At 42.3% G+C, this 18,473-nt stretch overlaps 1 protein-coding gene across 15 annotated transcripts in view; it reads right to left on the reverse strand.

The window, feature by feature from the left end:
• Positions 1-18,473, reverse strand: part of ctnnd1 (catenin delta 1) — a 76,658-nt gene that overhangs the window by 8,141 nt on the left and 50,044 nt on the right. For 14 of the 15 annotated variants that reach the window (XM_062967154.1, XM_062967153.1, XM_062967150.1 and 11 more), the window contains 7 exons: positions 8,653-9,116; positions 8,371-8,554; positions 7,404-7,521; positions 6,158-6,311; positions 5,741-5,758; positions 4,384-4,452; positions 1,821-1,948 (listed from right to left, as the gene is read on the reverse strand). In XM_062967154.1, the coding sequence (XP_062823224.1) occupies positions 1,821-1,948; positions 4,384-4,452; positions 5,741-5,758; positions 6,158-6,311; positions 7,404-7,521; positions 8,371-8,554; positions 8,653-9,116 (1,135 nt within the window). The remainder of the gene's footprint in view (positions 1-1,820; positions 1,949-4,383; positions 4,453-5,740; positions 5,759-6,157; positions 6,312-7,403; positions 7,522-8,370; positions 8,555-8,652; positions 9,117-18,473) is intronic. The other variant, XM_062967151.1, reaches the window with a different exon arrangement.

The following is an 18,473-nucleotide window of genomic DNA, read 5'->3' on the forward strand; positions in this document are numbered from 1 at the left end:
ACCACAATGTTGACTTCAGTATTCAATTCCGGAAATTCCACATTGCCCCAAGGCTCTGGAGGAGAGACAGAAGAAACCTTTAGTCTCCATCTGAAATCTTATCCAGAGAAGATTGGGACATAAGGTTATGCAGCCACGGAAGAAGCACTGGTTCATTTTTAACTTTTCTGTGGCTGCTGACTTCAAAACTCAACATGCTAACCACAAAAGCAGTCAGAATGTACATTCTGACTGCTAGGACTGTGGAAGAAAGTGAACAGAGTGGTGACGGGAAAAGATTAGTAGAGAGTTGCTTGATTCTTAGAATCATAAAATCACAGAGTTGGAAGAGACCACAAGGGCCATCCAATCCAACCCTCTGCCATGTAGGACTTGACTTCTCTGCCTGCCACAGACTCCATCTTCTGTGAAAAATGTTTCAGGCCTTAGTTGGATGTCAATATCTGGTGCATTCTTTCCCTCCCCAAACAGTCTTTGGCCACAATTGCAGGGTGGAAAACCCTCCATTGTTCTACTGTTAGAACCTCTTGGCAACCATAAATAAACTAAGCTAAGTGACCTTTTGAAGTTAGAGAACAGAAGGTGGAAGGAGAATGAAGATGAAAGGAATGTATATTATGTGGAGACTGAGGAGGAAGACTCACTGGAGCACTGAGAGGACAGTAACAGAAATGAAGGGGACAGAAACCTTCACATAATCCTTTTCTTGTATGGAGGGGTAATGCACCAGGAATACTCTCCTCAGTGCTTGCAAATAGGTCCCTTCTTTCTAAAGCTATCCTTTTTTTATTTTTTAAAAGTGTTTATTGAGTGGGTTAATGGCAGAAAGAAAACAAAAAAGAAAACATCTAAAGATAATAATAATATTATAATAAAACTTTATTTATACCCTGCCCCGTTTTTCCAAATCTTCTTTAATCTCCTTCCACATTTTTTCATAATTATTTTAATATAATTTTTTTGATAGCCATAATCCTAAATATTTTACTCTTGAAGCTATCTTACAAGCCGATACATTTTCCAATTTGTCAATACTGCTTTCAAAAGCTTTTAAAGCAAGAAATAAACAAGAAAGTGCTTCACTTTGGAGTAGATTATCATTTTTATGGTTTTATTTGAACAATGTGTTTCTAACAATATGCCTTGCTGCTCAGTCGTTTAGTTGCCTTGAAAACTTTTTTTTAGTGAAGCACGCCTTTCTACCACAAGAGAAATAAAATTAATCAAAGAACTAACTGAATAACTAATAGTACAGGCCATTATCTTCTTTCAGTTCCCAGCAAACAGATATTTTGTGCAAGCAATAGGTGGTGAATGACAGTGAACTCCCACACAGGTGAGTGAAGAGGCCACATGAGAAAGTTTCCCCATTGCCACAAAGTGGATTGGATCTCTTATGGCAACCAGAACAGGAGCCCAAATGAAGAGAAACTCTTGAGTTATAATGAAAACAAACTGGCAGATCCATTTACATCAGTGGCAAAGGAAAATTTATTGCAGGTGGGCCCAAAGGGACACAGAGAAATGGGCAAGGAAACCCAACCATTCTCTTGCATTATTGAAAATGTCACTTTTTGTTCTTTTTGCATATCTCTCTCCTTTTCCACCCCCAGAAACAAACCCAACTTTCCATGGCCCATACTTGTTTGCACCAGTTCCATATGCTTCAGGGTAAATAATGTGAGCTTCCGCCTCTGCACACACAATGAAACCCTTTTTCTGCTTTGCCCATTGCCTGATGCCCAACACATTAGTGGGTTTTTTAAAGATCACAGATGCTTCATTTGCAAGCATTGCCTCTCTTTTTTATGGTCACTCACCGTCCAACGGCCTGCACAGAGATTCTGGATGGCTCCGGCTGAGGCTTCTAAAATAGCTGGGGCTTTACTCTCCTTCAACAATGAAATGTAAATACGGACAATTTCTGGCTGGAAAAGGAGTTCATAACCTAGAAAATGATATGAAAACTACATTACAGATCAGAGGGCTACGCTGGAACTCAATCAACAGACGCAGTCCTTTAAAATTGAACACGCCCATCTGTATTTTAGAATGTGTTTTATGAATATCCAATGTAAGTTAATAATTTTTAACTGTTTTATAGTGCATTGTACAATTTTTATATATGTGTTTTATTGTAAGCCGCCCTGAGTCCCCTGTTGGGTGAGAAGGGCGGGATATAAATATTGTAATAAAATAAATTATGCAGCCCTCCAAATCTTCCCAATTTGTTAAGGTAGTGGTTCCCAACCTGGGGTCCCCAGATGTTTTTGACCTTCAGCTCCCAGAAATCCTAACAGCTGGTAAACTGGCTGGGATTTCTGGGAGTTGCAGGCCAAAAACATCTGGGGACCCTAGGTTGAGAACCACTGTGTTAAGGTGTCTAGGGCTGCCAGGAATTATAGTCTAACAGCTCCTGGAGGTCCACAGGATTCCCACTCATTATATATGAAATTCATTCACGTTTGTTGACCCTTTCCATTTCTCATTCAAGATAAAATTGGTGATAAACAGAAACTCAGCTTTGTGAATCATGGTATGCAATCTGCAGTGAAGCATGGTATGCAGCCTTTCCACAGAAATCTGCCTGGTGCCCAAACATATCTGTTCAGTGCCAATAGGTTATGTTCTCACTCTCTTAAGTATCTGAATATATATTTTCAAACACTAGTAACATACTTTTAATGGCCTATTGTTAATCATACTGCTAAACTCAGCTAGAGGAGACCCACTCAATCAATGATTCTGACATGAATAAACATCTATCAATGCACTACTGAGTCAACAAACCCAACTGGGAGTAAGATTAAGATATAGGCCCACTTATTATTTACATAGTGTGAGTAATTTTCATAAACTGCTTCAGAAGATTAGCTTAATAGTGCTACAGATCTTTTAAAAAGTTTTAAATCCAGTAGCTCCTCAAGGATAGTCATCTAATATAATACACCATCCAAAAGAACCCTTCTTTTTTATTTGATAGGTTGGCAGGTCTCTCATTTCACTCCGCAGCTTCCGTTGTGCTACACAAACATTATGCTTTCTTCCTCTCTATTCCCCCAACCCACTTCTTTAATACTTAAATACAATGATGGAAACTATTTCTTTGAGATCAGGTACTGGAGCTACAAAACCAAACTCCTTCCCTCACACGCCTGCCTGCCACACCTTTGTTATAGTTGGAATCGTTTTTAAAGCTGGAAAAAAATATACGCATCTCCACCCAATCCCAAATAAACGTGTTGTGGCAAAACATTTCTCTTTCTGAAGGCTGAACACAGGGAGGTATATGCAATAAGTCAAACAAGAAGTGACGTAGTTAAAGAACAAGTTAACCCCTCTGCCTCCAAAAGGCCAGGAGAAGTGGAAGAGGCACTCATTAGAACAGGCGTGGGCAAACTTAGGCCCTCCAGGTGTTTTGGACTTCAACTCCCACAATTCCTAACAGTTAAGCAGCTGAGGGGGAAATGGAAGGGGACTGAGGTTGTTAGGAATTGTGTGAGTTGAAGTCCAAAACTCCTGGAGGGTCCAAGTTTGTCCATACCAACATTAGAGGCATTGGAAGCTGTCTCTGTACCATGCGGGACATTGTCCATTCTGGCAATGACTCTCCAAAGTGTCAGATAATTTCCCTTCCTCTGCTATTGCATCCTACTTGGAATCAAGGAATAAACCTAAACTTTCAAAGAATAAATCTTTTTTTCTAATTACAGGCACTAACTGTAGACCTTTGAAACATGCTACACTGAATCTCTAACATAAATACAGTGTTCCCTCACTACTTCGCCGTTCACTTTTCGCGGATTCGCTGTTTTTCAATAAACTCTAAAAGAATATTATAAATCATAAAAATTTACAATTTACAGCCTAAGGAAGGGAGGAAGGAGAAGCCAAAGGGAGAGAAAAGGAGCCCAAGCGGCAACAGGAGGAGAAGGAGGCGATTTATCAACACACGATTGGTTGATAAAGACTTAAAATAGTGTATAACTACTAAAACAATGTATAAATATTAAAATAAATATAGTGTCCCTACTTCGCGGATTTTCACTTATTGCGGATGGTCCTGGAACGTAACCCCAGCAATAAGTGAGGGAACACTGTATCGTATTATTTTTCTTTTTTACTTGCCAATGAACAGCAGGGAGACAGATGATGCTGGCACACAGACAGGGGAAATTCCAAACAGTTTAAAAATGCTAAAACACACACACCCTGCTTATGCAGGGCAAAAAAGAGCCCTTCAATAGAGAAGCTCTCTTATAGCCTTTGAAAGTCCTATACAGGCCAGTCTCAGGTTATCTGAAGCACCATATGCCTCCCATGTTTTCAGATCTTCTGGGAGATATCATATTGCCTCTTGCATAAAAAGCAACACAACAGTACCTTTTGCAGGTGTTGTTCTTTTGGGAAAGTCCACAATATCAGCAGAAGTATCCTCTGTTGGTTTTTTACCTTGAAACAAACAAACAACATTAGGAGTGAGTGAAGAGGAAAATCAATTACAAAAAGCTCCACATTGCCCACAGGATCCCACAGGGGAATTGATAATGACTCCCTCATAATATCTGAGTGAGAAAGGGGAAATGAGATGTAGGCCTTTCTCAAGATTTCTTGAAATGGAAATAACAGTCATGAATGGAGGGTATTTACATGTCATAACATGCCATTGGATGGTCACCTCTCCCAATTTAACCCAGACTCTCAAGAAGTTCCTGGGTTAGTAGTCTTTCTATACTGTCAAGCAGAACATATCTGATTTCTTACTTGCTTCACCCTTAACCATGCCCCTTGAGTTTCAAGGTCAGTGTAGTTCCCTTCCCTCAAATGGTTGTTGTTGTCCCATTCAAGTTCAGAGGAAAGAGGATTTCCATTCCATCATTATTCTCATCCAGACCACAAAAGATGTAGCATGCAAATTCATGCAAAGTCTTTGGGTTAAGATCAACTTGGGTTCTGCATCCAAAGAACCTCAATAACAGCAAACGAAGATAAGGTCAAACTGGCATTACTTCTGTTGGCATTATTTATTCTGTTCCAAAGTCATGCTTTCCTAAAGTTTGGGGGGTTGGGGTTGGGAACACAAACTGGCAGAAAGTCAGAAGCAGGAGAGGTAACAAAGATGGCAGGGGAAACACTGGGAAACATAAGCCGAAACTCTTTTGATTAGTAGAAGACTTTCTGCTAATAGGAAGCAGCCTTGGAAGCCAAGCAAGACTGCAAGAAAGTAATTTTCATGGGCATTATTTCTGGCACGCACACATCATGATTTCATATAAAGGGCATTTCACATGGACTTATCAATGTGGATTACCCAAGTTTGTCACAGAGCTACCAACAGAGAAATGTAGTCAAAATAACCCTCCTGAAAAGCATGCATGCATAATATATGTATTTCAAAACAGACCTGTTGCATACATGCTTTCAACATCTTTGGGTTTACTTCTTTAAAGATTGTAGTGCATAAAATGGTTTGAAAACTAATCCTTCCTACACTCACTACTTTTTTCCCCCTTGGTTAGTCATTCTGACATTTCCTGCTAAGTGGAGCACAAAGGTGAGAAGAGAGTAGAGGTCATCATCCCACAAGAAAGGACAAAACAGTACAACGGCATGTGTCCCACATACATGATAGATAGAAACACAGCGGTAAGAAAGCAGCAACATTTTGAAAGGAGGCTATGTCATATGTATAATGAAAACAAGCATGCCAAAAAAAATAGAGAAAAAAAGCTTGACTCACCTCTTGCGAACCACTCGTCTTTTTGGCAGGAGAGAAGGACAGGGAAGGAGGGAGGCAAGAGAGAAGAGATGCCAGCAGGACCACAGCCCATTTGGAAGAAAACAGGGGGGAAAGCAAGGAGGAGGGGAGACAGGCCACAAATTAGTTGAAGAGCCATCCATCACCACGACTGACACACCAAACAAAAAGCCCACCATTACAAGCCATTATGCCTTGAGAGATAAAGAGCAGAAGAGCCAAGAGGTTACCACAGCTACAGAATGCTTCCTTGGAAAGCAACAGCAGTTGCTTGTGCTCTGAAGCTGGGGGGGGGGGGGGAGCCTTCAGAAACTGTCTTTTCTTCCTCCCTTTCTTGTCTCACCACCCATCCAAACTCCCTTGCAGGGCTAGGCAGGTCATGGGAACCAAGGACCATACCTTTGCCTTTCTTGGCACCAAAACAGCTGGCTGCATGAGGGCCAGTGTTGTTGGGAGCATTGAGAGGGGCTTCCTGGTAGCGCTCTGCGTGGGGGATCTCACGGTGCACCTGGTATGACAGGTTCCTCAGGAGGCAGACACAGTTCTCCACAAGCTGGATACGAGACAAGATAGTTCCTCAAGTTAGCCATGGCATTCAATAAGTCCACAGTGTGCAGATGCACAGCCACACACACACACTGTAATGGTGACACTCAGGATAGAATCCAGTGTCTGAGAGAAAGAGAAGCCTTTATCAATCCATCACAGTTAAATGGAGAGACTGCTAGTAGAGATGATGGAAATGGGTACATACACGTTGTCCTAAAGAGAGGGAATATTCCCACACACCATTTTTTCCAGAGGTACTCAAGGGTAAACGGATATTAGGCAATATCAAGCAGACTTTCCTAAGAATACTCGGGAAGTCCAATTTTCTCTCTTGGCTATTTCTATTTTGCATGATCTAAGGGCAAGGAAACAGGGAAATTGAAAATACACCCATATTGTATTTTTTATCGTGTCAGAAGCGACTTGAGAACATGCCACAAGTCGCTTCTGGAGTGAGAGAATTGACTGCCTACAGAGACGTTGCCCAGGGGATGCTCAGATGTGTTACCTTCCTGCTGGAAAGCTTCTCTCCTGTCCCCGCAAGCTAGAGCTGACAGACGGGAACTCACCCCGTTTCACGGATTCAAACTAGCAACCTTTAGGTCAGCAATCCAACCTTCAGGTCAGGAGTCCAGTCAGCACAAGTGTTTAACCAATTGTGTCACCGATTGCATAAGTTGTCCTAAAGAGGGGGGATATTCCCACACAACCATTTTTTCCAGGGGTACTCAAGAGTAAAGGGATAGGTAACCTCTTCCAATATCAGGCAGACTTTCCTAAGAATACTGGGGAGATCCAATTTTCTCTCCTGTGCTATTTCTATTTTGCATGATCTGAGGGCAAGGAAACAGAAAAATGGACAATACACCTATATGGTATGAAGGACCTCTAAAGATCAGAGATTATCCCTGAAGCTAACAAATCCTTGGCTCTATGCCCATCCATTGCTTTTCCTCTGTCCCAAAAATGTTAATCAGAGGAGAGATAACAGATAATTTTAAGCTTCAGGTGGAAGAAAACCCACTGACAACACATACTCCTCCAGCCCAAAAGATATACTAAGAATCACGCTGCCTTCTTCGCTCCCTATTTTTACCTTGCTGTCTAAATCTTTCTGGCCGATTTCTGCTTGAACAATATATATGAGGGCATCCACCAGTCCGTCACACTCTCGCAACTTACGGCGGGCTTCACTTCTCTCAGAGCTGACGTTTCTACCATAAGAGAAGGAAAACCATTAGAAGGCAAACAATAACAAACACCAGTGAGACTTTTCAAAACAACTATTTCCCTTTTTAAGATGTCCAAGCCTCCAGGGTGCTGGATGGGTAGAAGTGTGTGGAGTGCTTTCTATCGCTGCCATGTTAAACTTGGTATAATGTAGCAGAAGTCTTTTACAGAAGCTTCCACAAACACCACAATGCTGAATATAGATATTTTAGCCAATACTGCCCAATACCCTATTAGCAGTGATTCATTTTGGTCAAATGCTTTCTTAATCGAAGCAGGGCCACTGCAGCCCTCACACACCTTACACATTTTCACTGCTTGCAATAACGGGTAGGCAGTGTCAACTTAGCCTTGCTTGTTCCTCAGCCTCAGATTATAGGGAAAGACACCAGCATCTAGGATACCAGTGGCCTACAGTTGGAAATCTGACAATAAAGCAAACAGTAGTTCCTCTCTAATAACTAGACTTATTAAGAGTAAGAGTCCAGACATGAAAATTTATCCCCAACACTGTCTCTTCAGTCCAGGACTGCATCTTAGACCTACCAAAGCTACTGTAATATTTCTCCACAGTGCTTCTTCTCGATAAAAGAGCCACCATGTGCCATAATTAAGAGTGATGGGTTCAGAAGATCCAGGTTCTAGTGATCACTGAGCCATGGAATTCACCAGATAATCCCGAGCCTGTCATTCACTCTCTTCCAGGTCTAAACTACTTTACAGGTAGTAGGGAGTACCACAAAAAACAAATCAGTGAAAAAATCACATTGCTCCTACAGGACAATAGAGCCTCTAGGAGCACAGAGGTGTGCTGCAAGATGGTTCCAGCTTACCTAAGGCAGCCAATGGTATTGGTGAGCACCGACTCCCACTCTATGTGGCGGGGTTTTGAGTCCTCATTGGGCTCCCTCTCCCAGCCAGAGCGTGGAATTATCACCTCATCAGTGAGGGCATGTAAGGCATTATCCACAATGGCCATCTTTATTGAGTCGTGAGAAGAGAGGTTCCATAGCGTCCCTATGACAGAGAGCAGATCATGAATCAGGAGTCCAAAGTAGCATGGGAAGACTCCCAGAAGCTCACCCCTCCACATTCAGAGCTCTCCCAGTGATTACCTGTGATAACTTCCGTGAGGTCCATGTCACGTGCTTTCCGCAGAAGCCGCACCAAGGCAGGGACACCGTCACAGTTCTTGATGGCAATCTTGTTATCCTGGTCCTTCCCGAAGGAGATGTTCTTGAGGGCCCCACATGCCCCATAGTGCACCTCCTTCTTGGGGTGGTCCAGCAGCCCCACAAGGACAGGAATGCCCTTCAGCTTGCGCACATCTGTCTTCACCTTGTCATTGCGGAAGCACAAGTGCTGGAGGTAGGCTGCAGCATTGGATTTGACTGCATCCAGGCGGAACCCCAGCATGGCAATCACCTCCGGGAGCTCAGGCTGGCGCCAGTTGCCCGGAGGCTGGCCTCCTTTCCTCAGGCTGTCAAGGCTAGCTAAGCTGCCTCTCTCATGCTGGGCTAGTGGGGCCCAGTAATACTGGTCCCTAGCCATATCATCTACCAACATGTCCTCATAACTCCTGCAAACAAGGGAAGAGAGAGAGAGAAAAGAAAGGCAGCTGGTGAGTAGACCAAACCATTACTGCTGGTGTTGTTGGTAGACACTGGCTGCATCACTACAACAGTAGGACATGCTCTTAAACAACAATAAATATGCGCGTGTGTATTTGCCTTCAAGTTGCCTGTTGATTTATGCAATCCAATAGATTGCATAGCGTTTTCTCAGGCAGGAAATACTCAAGAGGTGATTTTGCCAGCTCTTTCCTCTGAAATATAGTCTGTAGCACCTAGGATTCATTCGTGGTCTCCCATTCAGGCTGAACTTGCTTAGTTTCCAAGAGCAGTCAGGACCAGGTGACTTTAGGGTATTATGCCCTACTTAAAAATAAAGGCAGCACTGCCACTATATAAGGAAAGCAATGAGATTTTATCCGCTTAAAAGTACAAAGCTTTGGTTTTAGAAATTTGGGGCAGAATTAGGAAATCTTATTCTTCCTGCCATAGCCCTAGGCACCAGGAGAATGTCCTAGATGTGTCAGTCAATCAGGGAAACAGGAGGCAGCTATTCCAAATGCACACATAACATCAAAAGGGTTTTATTCTTATGGCCATTACTCCTGCAGCACCACTAGGGAACAAAGAAGGTGGCAGCACTTCCAGGATTATCTAGCAAGACTTCAAAAGAGGCTGGTTCTGTTGGTGATTTGCCTAGAATTGGGCTGGGTGGCCTATGGGGTCCCTTCCAACCCTGCTATTCTTTGATCCTATGATAAGTCACCAGCCCTTGAACCACTTTAATGTTCTCTCCTAGATCCAAAAACATGCAAGGGAGTAGCCACTTTCTCATCATTCTCACTTATGTGTCAAGCATTTAGAGGCACAAGAGGGTTAGACTATCAACTCATTGCTCAAGTCTGGGCTTGAATGAGAAATGGCCAATTAGAAATGTGAGACATTTATATAGGTAGCTAAGCAAAGCACAAAGTAATTGATCCTCAAGAATGATGAGAATGAAAATTTCGAATACTTTTTGTTTTATTTTTTTAATGGGCATATCCTATTATTTGGGATTTTGGAGGGATTTTTCCAGTACAGTACCTTTCAGAAACAAAGTTTAAGTAGCATTAGAAAAATATAGTTTTCAATCTGGCCACTAGGGGGCAGGTTAGTGTAATTCATGCCTAGGTAAAGGTAAAAAATTTCCCCTGACATTAAGTCTAGTCAAGTCCGATTCTGGGGGGTGGTACTCATCTCTGGCATTGTACATTCTTGCCGAAGTGGTACCTATTGATCTACTCACATTTGCATGTTTTCAAACTGCTAGGTTTGCAGAAGCTGGTGCTAACAGTGGGAGCTCACCCCACTCCCCGGAATCAAAGCGCCGACCTTTTGGTCAGCAAGTTCAGCAGCTCAGCGGTTTAATCCGCTGCGCCACCGGGGGCTTCTTATTTCATGCCTAATCCATACTATTTCCTGGGCCAGACTTCTTGGACATGCTGGGAGTTGTCATACAATACATCTGGCTATCCAAGGTCATCCAGCCCAGTCCCTCTGATCCAAACATCATCATCACCACCATCAATAATATATTAACTCATCTCTTGCCTTTCCCCCAATAAAGGGACTCAGGGTGGCTAACAATGTATTTAAAACAAATTAAAACAATTCAAATACGTTACTAAAAGTATAAATATAAAATTTAAAAAGCAATCCAACCATTTACAAAGTTAAAAATATTAAAACTAATTAAAATACTTATAAAAACAGCACCACACAGCATTAAAAGCCTAGCCCTGGTCAGTTTTTATGAGCCTGATAACATACTAAACTATCTGCAGGCCAAAAGAGATCAAGGAGAGAGCCATCCTGGCCTTTCTAGGAAGTCTCAAAGTCTGAGGGCAGGCACCATGAAGGCCTTCTCCCATCGAAAAAGTCTGAAAAGGTTTTTCTTTTCATGTCAAATCGCCAAAAAGAATTGGCCGTCTGCAAGGACAATGCCCAGATAACACCTGGCTTGTTCTGGAAACTCTGCCCTGCCATAAGAATTCCTGCCTGGGCACTCTTGCCTCTTAGAAGAGGGGGTATCAAGACCCTTAAAACAGACTATCCATCTTTTGAAAGTGCTGCTGAAATAATGCAAGACCTGTTTGGAGTGGACAGGGTGGCAAAGACCTTTCTTTTAGAGCACCAAAGAAAACAGAAGCCACTCTCATTACCAAACTTTGCAACAACAGAAAGTTACAAGACAATGATCAATAGATGCTTCAGTTCTTGTAAGCATAGAAAAAAGACCTAAGATGAACACTTGTGAGTATTTTCTATGCTTAAACAGGAGCAGGAACATGTAGCACTGAAGCTTTCAGTGTGCAAAGAAATGTGTTCCCTCTTTCTCATGTTCCCTTCTCAGTCTCTCTCTCACACACATGCACACACAAGATTTATAGTCCATTGTACACTGGTTGTGAAAAAGGTTTTCCATGAGGTTAATTCATACAAAAGACAGAGCTAGGTTTTCCAGAGATCAGATAACACAAATTTAACACTGTTGAGGCCTCTGACTTTCTTTCAACCTTACTGCTGGAAGCCGCAGAAGAAGGAGCCATTTAATTGACACCAGAAACAGATTTTACTGTTTTGGAGAAGAATGTACTAGGTTTCAGCTGTGCTCTTTCCATATTTGTAGGAGGGGCTGTCAGTCTATTCCTCTCCTTTAAATGCCAAAACTTGATCATGCAGAATCTAGGTTCTTACATATCCTTGATCGCACTGCATACTTTTAAAGGCAGCTAGTGAAGTCATTACTATGCAGAGCATACTAGCCAGTCAATCACAAGTGTAGAGGAAAAAGTGTGCTGACGTCAAGAAAAACTAACCATGGCCTAGCTTTTTTGCAATTTTTTCTCCCCACCCTCAAAACGAACTTTGCCTGCTCTTCGGTGACACTGAAAATCATTTTGGCCAATGTACTCATTTCTATGCTTGGAGGCACAGAGTGAGACACCAGGGAAATACATCCCTGCGGTCTCTTCCATATGCGAGTGGAAAACACACACACATTGCTAGCATTAGCTATCAGGAAGTGCTCTGGACATTTACATGACTTGTAATTTATGCACACACAGAGGCTGTGCCATGAATTTACAGCTAAAGCCTCCTCTGCTTACCATCTGGAGCCGTTCTGTACATAGGGGCACTGGGCTGAAAGGAAGGCGGCACAGAAGCAAGGATTCCCTCCCAGTCTCATGTTTTTCAACCTTTTGTCCTCCAGATGTTTTAACCTTCAGCGATCAGTCTCCAAACAACACAGTCAATGGACTGTGATTCTGAGAGGTGATACCAAAACATCTAGCAGGCCAAAGATCGACAACCATGTGAGCCGCCCCGAGTCCCTTCGGGGAAATGGTGGCAGGATATAAGAATAAAGTTGTTATTGTTATTATTATTATTATTATACTGTTCTTGTGACATCTAGTTTGGGAAAAGAAAACCCAGTAGCAGAGAGCGCATGCTATCAGTCTCTTATGCAGTGATTCTCAACCTGGGGTCCCCAGATTTTATTGGCCTTCAACTCCCAGAAATCCTAACAGCTGGTAAATTGACTGGTATTTCTGGGAGTTATAGGCCAAAGCACCTGGGGACCCACAGGATAAGAACCACTGCTCTTATAGAACCAAGAAGCCCCTAATTCAGCAGTTCCCAAAATCTGGTTCTCCAGGTGTTTTCAACTTCAACTTACAGATTTCCTGAGCATTTGATGATAATGGGTGGAATTTCTGTGATATACAGGCAAAAACATCTGGAGGACTAAAATGTGAGAACTCATGATGTACCAACAAGAAGTGACACTACTGTTCTGTTTTTGTCAGATCTCACTGAAATAGTTGTATCCTATTCTGGGCACCACTTTTTAAGGATAATGACATACTGGAATGCATCCTGGGTGACTATGATGATAAAGTCTGGAAACCATGACCTAAAAGAAACAGTTTAGGGAAAGGGGTAAGTTTAGCGTGAAGAAAAGAGGATGGAGAGGCAAACTGACAACTATATTTGAACACCTGAAGGGATGTCACACAGAAGATGAGTGAGTTTGTTTTTTGCTGCTCCAGAGATTAGGAGATAGACCAATGGATCCATGTTGCAAGAAAAAAGATTACATGTGTTTATTAAGAAGAATGCCTGGATAGATGAATTGTTTGACAGTGGAACGGATTGCCTGGGAAAGCAGTAGACTCCTTTGGGGAGATCTTTAAACAGTGATTAGATGTGCATCTCTCATGAGTGCTTTAGCTGTATATTGCTGCATGTTACCTTTATGGTTCCCCTTTCTAGCTCTGTGGTTCTATGATCTTGATGTATTACACGCATATGAGCACACATTTAGGTCTTGGCACCTCTAACTCCAGGAAAGTCTGAAACCATGAACAGTTGTTACTGGAGATGGGGTGGGCGGTGTGGGGCAAACAGATCCACATATAACAATATTTTCAGCTTGTGGACTTGCTTTCTTTGAGCCACACCACCTCTTTGTGTTGGACTGCTGGTATATACAGTATTTCATGTCTTAAAGAGCAGTTACCATACACTTAGTTACATTTTAGAGTTTCGGTATATATCAGGATACGAAAGGCTGGCTCCTCATGTATTCCTCAGTGTTTTAGGAGTTCATCAGAATTAAGAAGAATCAAGAAAGTTAGCAGTCTCTGGACACAAAATATCACAGCCCTGGAAACTTTCATTGGGCACCACCTCACCCAACAGATCACCAGACTTTCTGCTTTCAGATTATCTGCAGATTAGTTAAGACTCCTGTTTTTATTTCCTGCCAACCATCAGCTCCAAAAAGATGAGTGTTTCCAGATGAATCCCTGTTCTACTGATCCCTGTTCAATTGTGAATTACAAAAAGACCTTTGTTTGACTTTCAAAGCTATTGGAGAGCTATGAGGATGTATTTTGCCTCCTTAGAACCTTATTCTGATTCTATAACTATTTCCAGTCTGTACTGAATCAGAGAGCTATTTTATTGTTAACGTATATCAAGCATTTATTTGAATGCACTTCAAAAGGCTATCATTCAGAGGCTGCATGGTGCCCAGTTTGGTTCTAGACTAGAGCATAATGTGTCAGACATTTGATTTTCCTGGAAAGCTTATCAGAGATAGATATGTGATAGCAGGCTGGCTTCCCTTCACTCTCTAGCATTACGTCACTTCTTTGCAATGCATGACTGAGAGAAGGGGCATTCACTTCTTTCTTAAGCAGAAGAAGATTGGATGTAGATCCAGATCTATTGGCATATCTCTCCATGAGCTGCAGTAGATTGGCAATGATTTCTAATTCAGTTGACAATAACAGCGACTTACAAATGGATTCCTCTGTCACCTTAATTATAACATACAGCATTCCTTATGAAACCATTTGGTCCTACAAAATGATATCTGAAGAAACAAACAAAACTACCTGTCCAAGTGTCCTGGGTGCCTTCCAAAGGTAGATGACATTTGTTACAAATGCTATCCATCTTGGAAACGTGTTCATACAAGACATTCACATAGTTTCGGCTTGCATTTGAAGCCGCACTTACTGCTCCCTGCCTGTCCTAATCTCTGAGATCACAGAGCATGCAGGAGGTACTTGTTCAAGCTTAGCCCCCTCCTGGCTTCCCCTTTCCTCCACTGAATTTGAAGTGAGGGGATCTTTTTAAACTCGGGTCTGAAAACAACTCTGAGAAACTGCATCAAAATGCATTGTATGCTCTCAAAGCAGGAGTAGCAACAGTTAACAACAACAATCCAAAATCTATGTGAAAATGTGAGTGCAAGGGGAAAAGGCTCTTCTACGCAAGAAATTTACTACCAAGACCAGGTTGTCTCCCGAATCTCTTTGCATACAAAACTTTCACAGTTAGGCCTCTCCAAGCCTCACGGCACATTTAAGACTGAGGATCCTGGACACACACAAAAGATTGGGAAGGCCCTCTTCCACAAGGGCAAACTGCCCAAGTCACAGGAGAGCAGCCATACTGGCCTAGTTGTCACAGGGCCAGCCAGGGAAAGCCTTACCAACACTAACCTTATTATGTCAGCATAAGCAGACAAAGCCATTCTGTTCCTACTTACCTTCCCTAAAAACAGAAGGAGGTTTTGAGGGGATGGAAGTTGGGGGCACGGGGAACTGTTCAAGTCAAGATGGTAATTAAGTAGATAGAGGAGCCAACTGCAACAAATACATGGATTCCACAGATTTCTGAGATCTTTATCAGTCTGCACAAGACACAGCAGTTTCACAACTGGAAAGTTAAGAGGTCGAAATCCACACATGCAGATTCTTTTCAGAGCAGTTTTTATAGCAGTGTTAATTATGTGGTTCTGGGTCATGCTGATGTAGTACAGAAAGCAAATACCATTTTTCTACTACAGCCAAAGGCTAGCATGTTGTTTAATCTTTCAGTCCTCTGGACAAACATAAGAGGTATTATTACTGGCAGATTTCTTACAAAGGCCGCAATCTCACCTCAAGGTGTTTATTTTTATTTTCAGGATGGGCATTTAGATCTTAGAGTCTAGGGACAAATTCTTTTAATATAGATTTGTATCCCATCTTTCCATCAAATCAAACTGTCTCCAAGATAACCAGCATGTGAGTCACACAGGGCTCTTAGGATCGTGTCCAACACTTTGAACTATGTCTAGAAATTAATTAGGAGCCAGTACACCTGTTTGAACACAGGGGTCCCCATAACTACTCCTAGTCAGTTTGGCTTCACTGTTCTTGACAGTGAACCCACCAAAAGATAATTTTATAGCCACTCAATGAAGATGCAACAGAAGCATATTTAGCAACTGTAGTCCTCCAGATACCGTTGAACTGAAACTCCCATAATTCCTTATGATTAGCTATGATGGCATGGGTTTACAGGAACGACAATCCAACAAAATCTGGAAAGCTATATTTGCCTATCCCTAAGGCGGGTGCTACCATGATCATGGTATGATCCTCAGGGAATGACTCTGCATACTAGAATAATAGGGAATCCAATTTCAAGTCTGAATCCTTGGGTGTATGCGTTAACTGTGGCCCTTCACAAGCCTGGAAACACAGTACAATGGTATCTCCCCAAGGCTAATCCCAGCCACATGAACCAGAATAACATCAAATGTCGTTGAGAGGTCCAGTATAACCACTCATTAGTCATTAGGAGTGCATCCACTGTTATTTCCCCCAAAGAACTGGACACAATACATGCACAATTATATGCCATGAGGAAAAGCAAGTACTAGCTTAGGACAAACCACTAATCTTCACCACAGCAGTGCTCAGGAAGCCTAGGGGGAAGCGGGTGGAGGAGATAACGGCCACAAGCCTTCTGTTGCCTTCCTTGATCAGTGATTTGCGGTGTACGTTCCTGGCAGTTGGCAACTGCTCTGACTAACAACACCAAGTCCAGATTGAACAGCCAAAAACTGAAGGCTCTAGGCTCCTTGTGGGTGGTTCTGTTGTCCTCTTTCACAATGATGTTGGCAAACAATTCTTCTTTTCTTTCGACTGTGGACCCTTAGCATCTGGCTAATGTTCTTCGACAGCCAACGCAATGGCAACTGCAAGCTAGCAGATGGCAGAGAACAGAACCTGCTGAGGTGGCTTCTGAGCAAAGCATAGCCTTCCACTCCCTCTGCCCCAGTCTGACGTAATGGCTGTTGCTGGGTGACAATTGATGGGAGAGGCTTGATAGTGTGGCTTCTGAACAGAACAATATGGCTACACTGGATGCAATGCAATATAGGAGATCCATGATCAGAACATGCCATAAAAAGGTCAAAGCTTGCAGACAGACTCCTGAATTAAGATCAAAAGTGCATCAAGGTTGGTGAACTAAGATCCTCACTCTTTCCCCACATTGCTGACTTTTCCCCCCTGTTGCAGGGGAAAGGTTACTCAAATGCTGATTAGCCACACCAATCCCCAGCAAGGCAAACATGAGCTCAGGAGTAGTTTAAAACAGGAAACCCAGTCTCAACAGGATCTGGGAGGGGAGGTGTAGCTAATACAGAATGTTAGAACTTTAGGGAGATCCTAACCACACAAGTCTCATATTACCTCTGGTTTAGTTGAAAAACGGGACCAAAGCTGGTTGGAAGTAATCTACTGACCCATATAAGAGATTCAGTATCTTTGCAGGTTTTCAGTCCTGCATCAGAATGTCATTTTTTCAGTTGTTGTAAACTTTCATCTTGATTATTTGTAGAGTCAATCTGATCATTGTAGTCAGCACACATAGAGCCCCACATGGTTTGGGTCCAGACTATCTGAAAAATAGCATTCTCCCATATGAATTTGTCTGGGCCTTGAGCTCATCAATCTTCTTTTGGACCTGCTATCTTCCAAACAGAAATGTATAAGGTGGCGCATATGGGAGAGTACAGTCCTTGAGGTAGTCTGGACCCATGCCATGCATGGTTTTGTGGGTGCTATCTATAATTGTCAAATTGACTCTATAAATAATGAAAACTACACTGACCTCCCTGGCTACAGAAAGGACTTTCAACTGAATGGGTGCTTTATTTTTTTTTTCTTTTACTAGCGTGCTGTCAAACAGTGCTTTAAATCTGTTGTGCTGTATTCGTTTTATGTATTGGCTACAAGCTACCTTGAGTCCCATTCATGGGAGGAAAGAAGAATACAAATCAAATCAGTAAATACTCAGATGAAAGAACCACCAGTGGAATATATACAAGAGGCAAGCTAACAGATTATCAGACAATGACATGCCTTCACCTCTTCTAGACTACACCCGCCAGCCGTCATAGACTTCAACACAAGGCATCAAGAGCTATCTTGACAGACTGCTCTATTGAACTAGATGCATATGTTATGGATTAACAAAGGGAGCGGGGGTGGAATTCTTCCTCTCTGATAACAAGTCAAATAGTGACTATTACACAAGCTGGTCAATTAGCACATCTTTAATCTGCATGCGCTTCATTAGAGTTGCAGAATGTAAAGCAGAAATGGTGGGCAGAACTAGAACGTTTTGGTATCATCGTGAATTAACAAAGAAAGCCATCTCAACAAACACGTCTTTATGTGCTATTCCTCAGCAGTACTTGAAAGCTAAAAATGGGAAAATCTGATTCCAGAATCAGGTGTATGTATTTGGAGGCAGAAATACTGAAACAGTGGCCCAGTTTTAATATTATTTTGTTCTTTGTATACAGATGCACATTCCCCTTTACTGGGGCCTCACGCAGGGCACTCAGCTGATTGTTATGTGATTTTTCCTCCTTGAGGGCTGTGATTCTGTGGTTAAATGAAAAACTGCAAACATTTCAGCAAGTGCTGTTAAAATGCAGTCTGTAAATCACATCTCCAGTTTTA

Source organism: Anolis carolinensis, chromosome 1, assembly GCF_035594765.1.
Source record: "Anolis carolinensis isolate JA03-04 chromosome 1, rAnoCar3.1.pri, whole genome shotgun sequence".
NCBI lineage: Eukaryota > Metazoa > Chordata > Lepidosauria > Squamata > Dactyloidae > Anolis > Anolis carolinensis.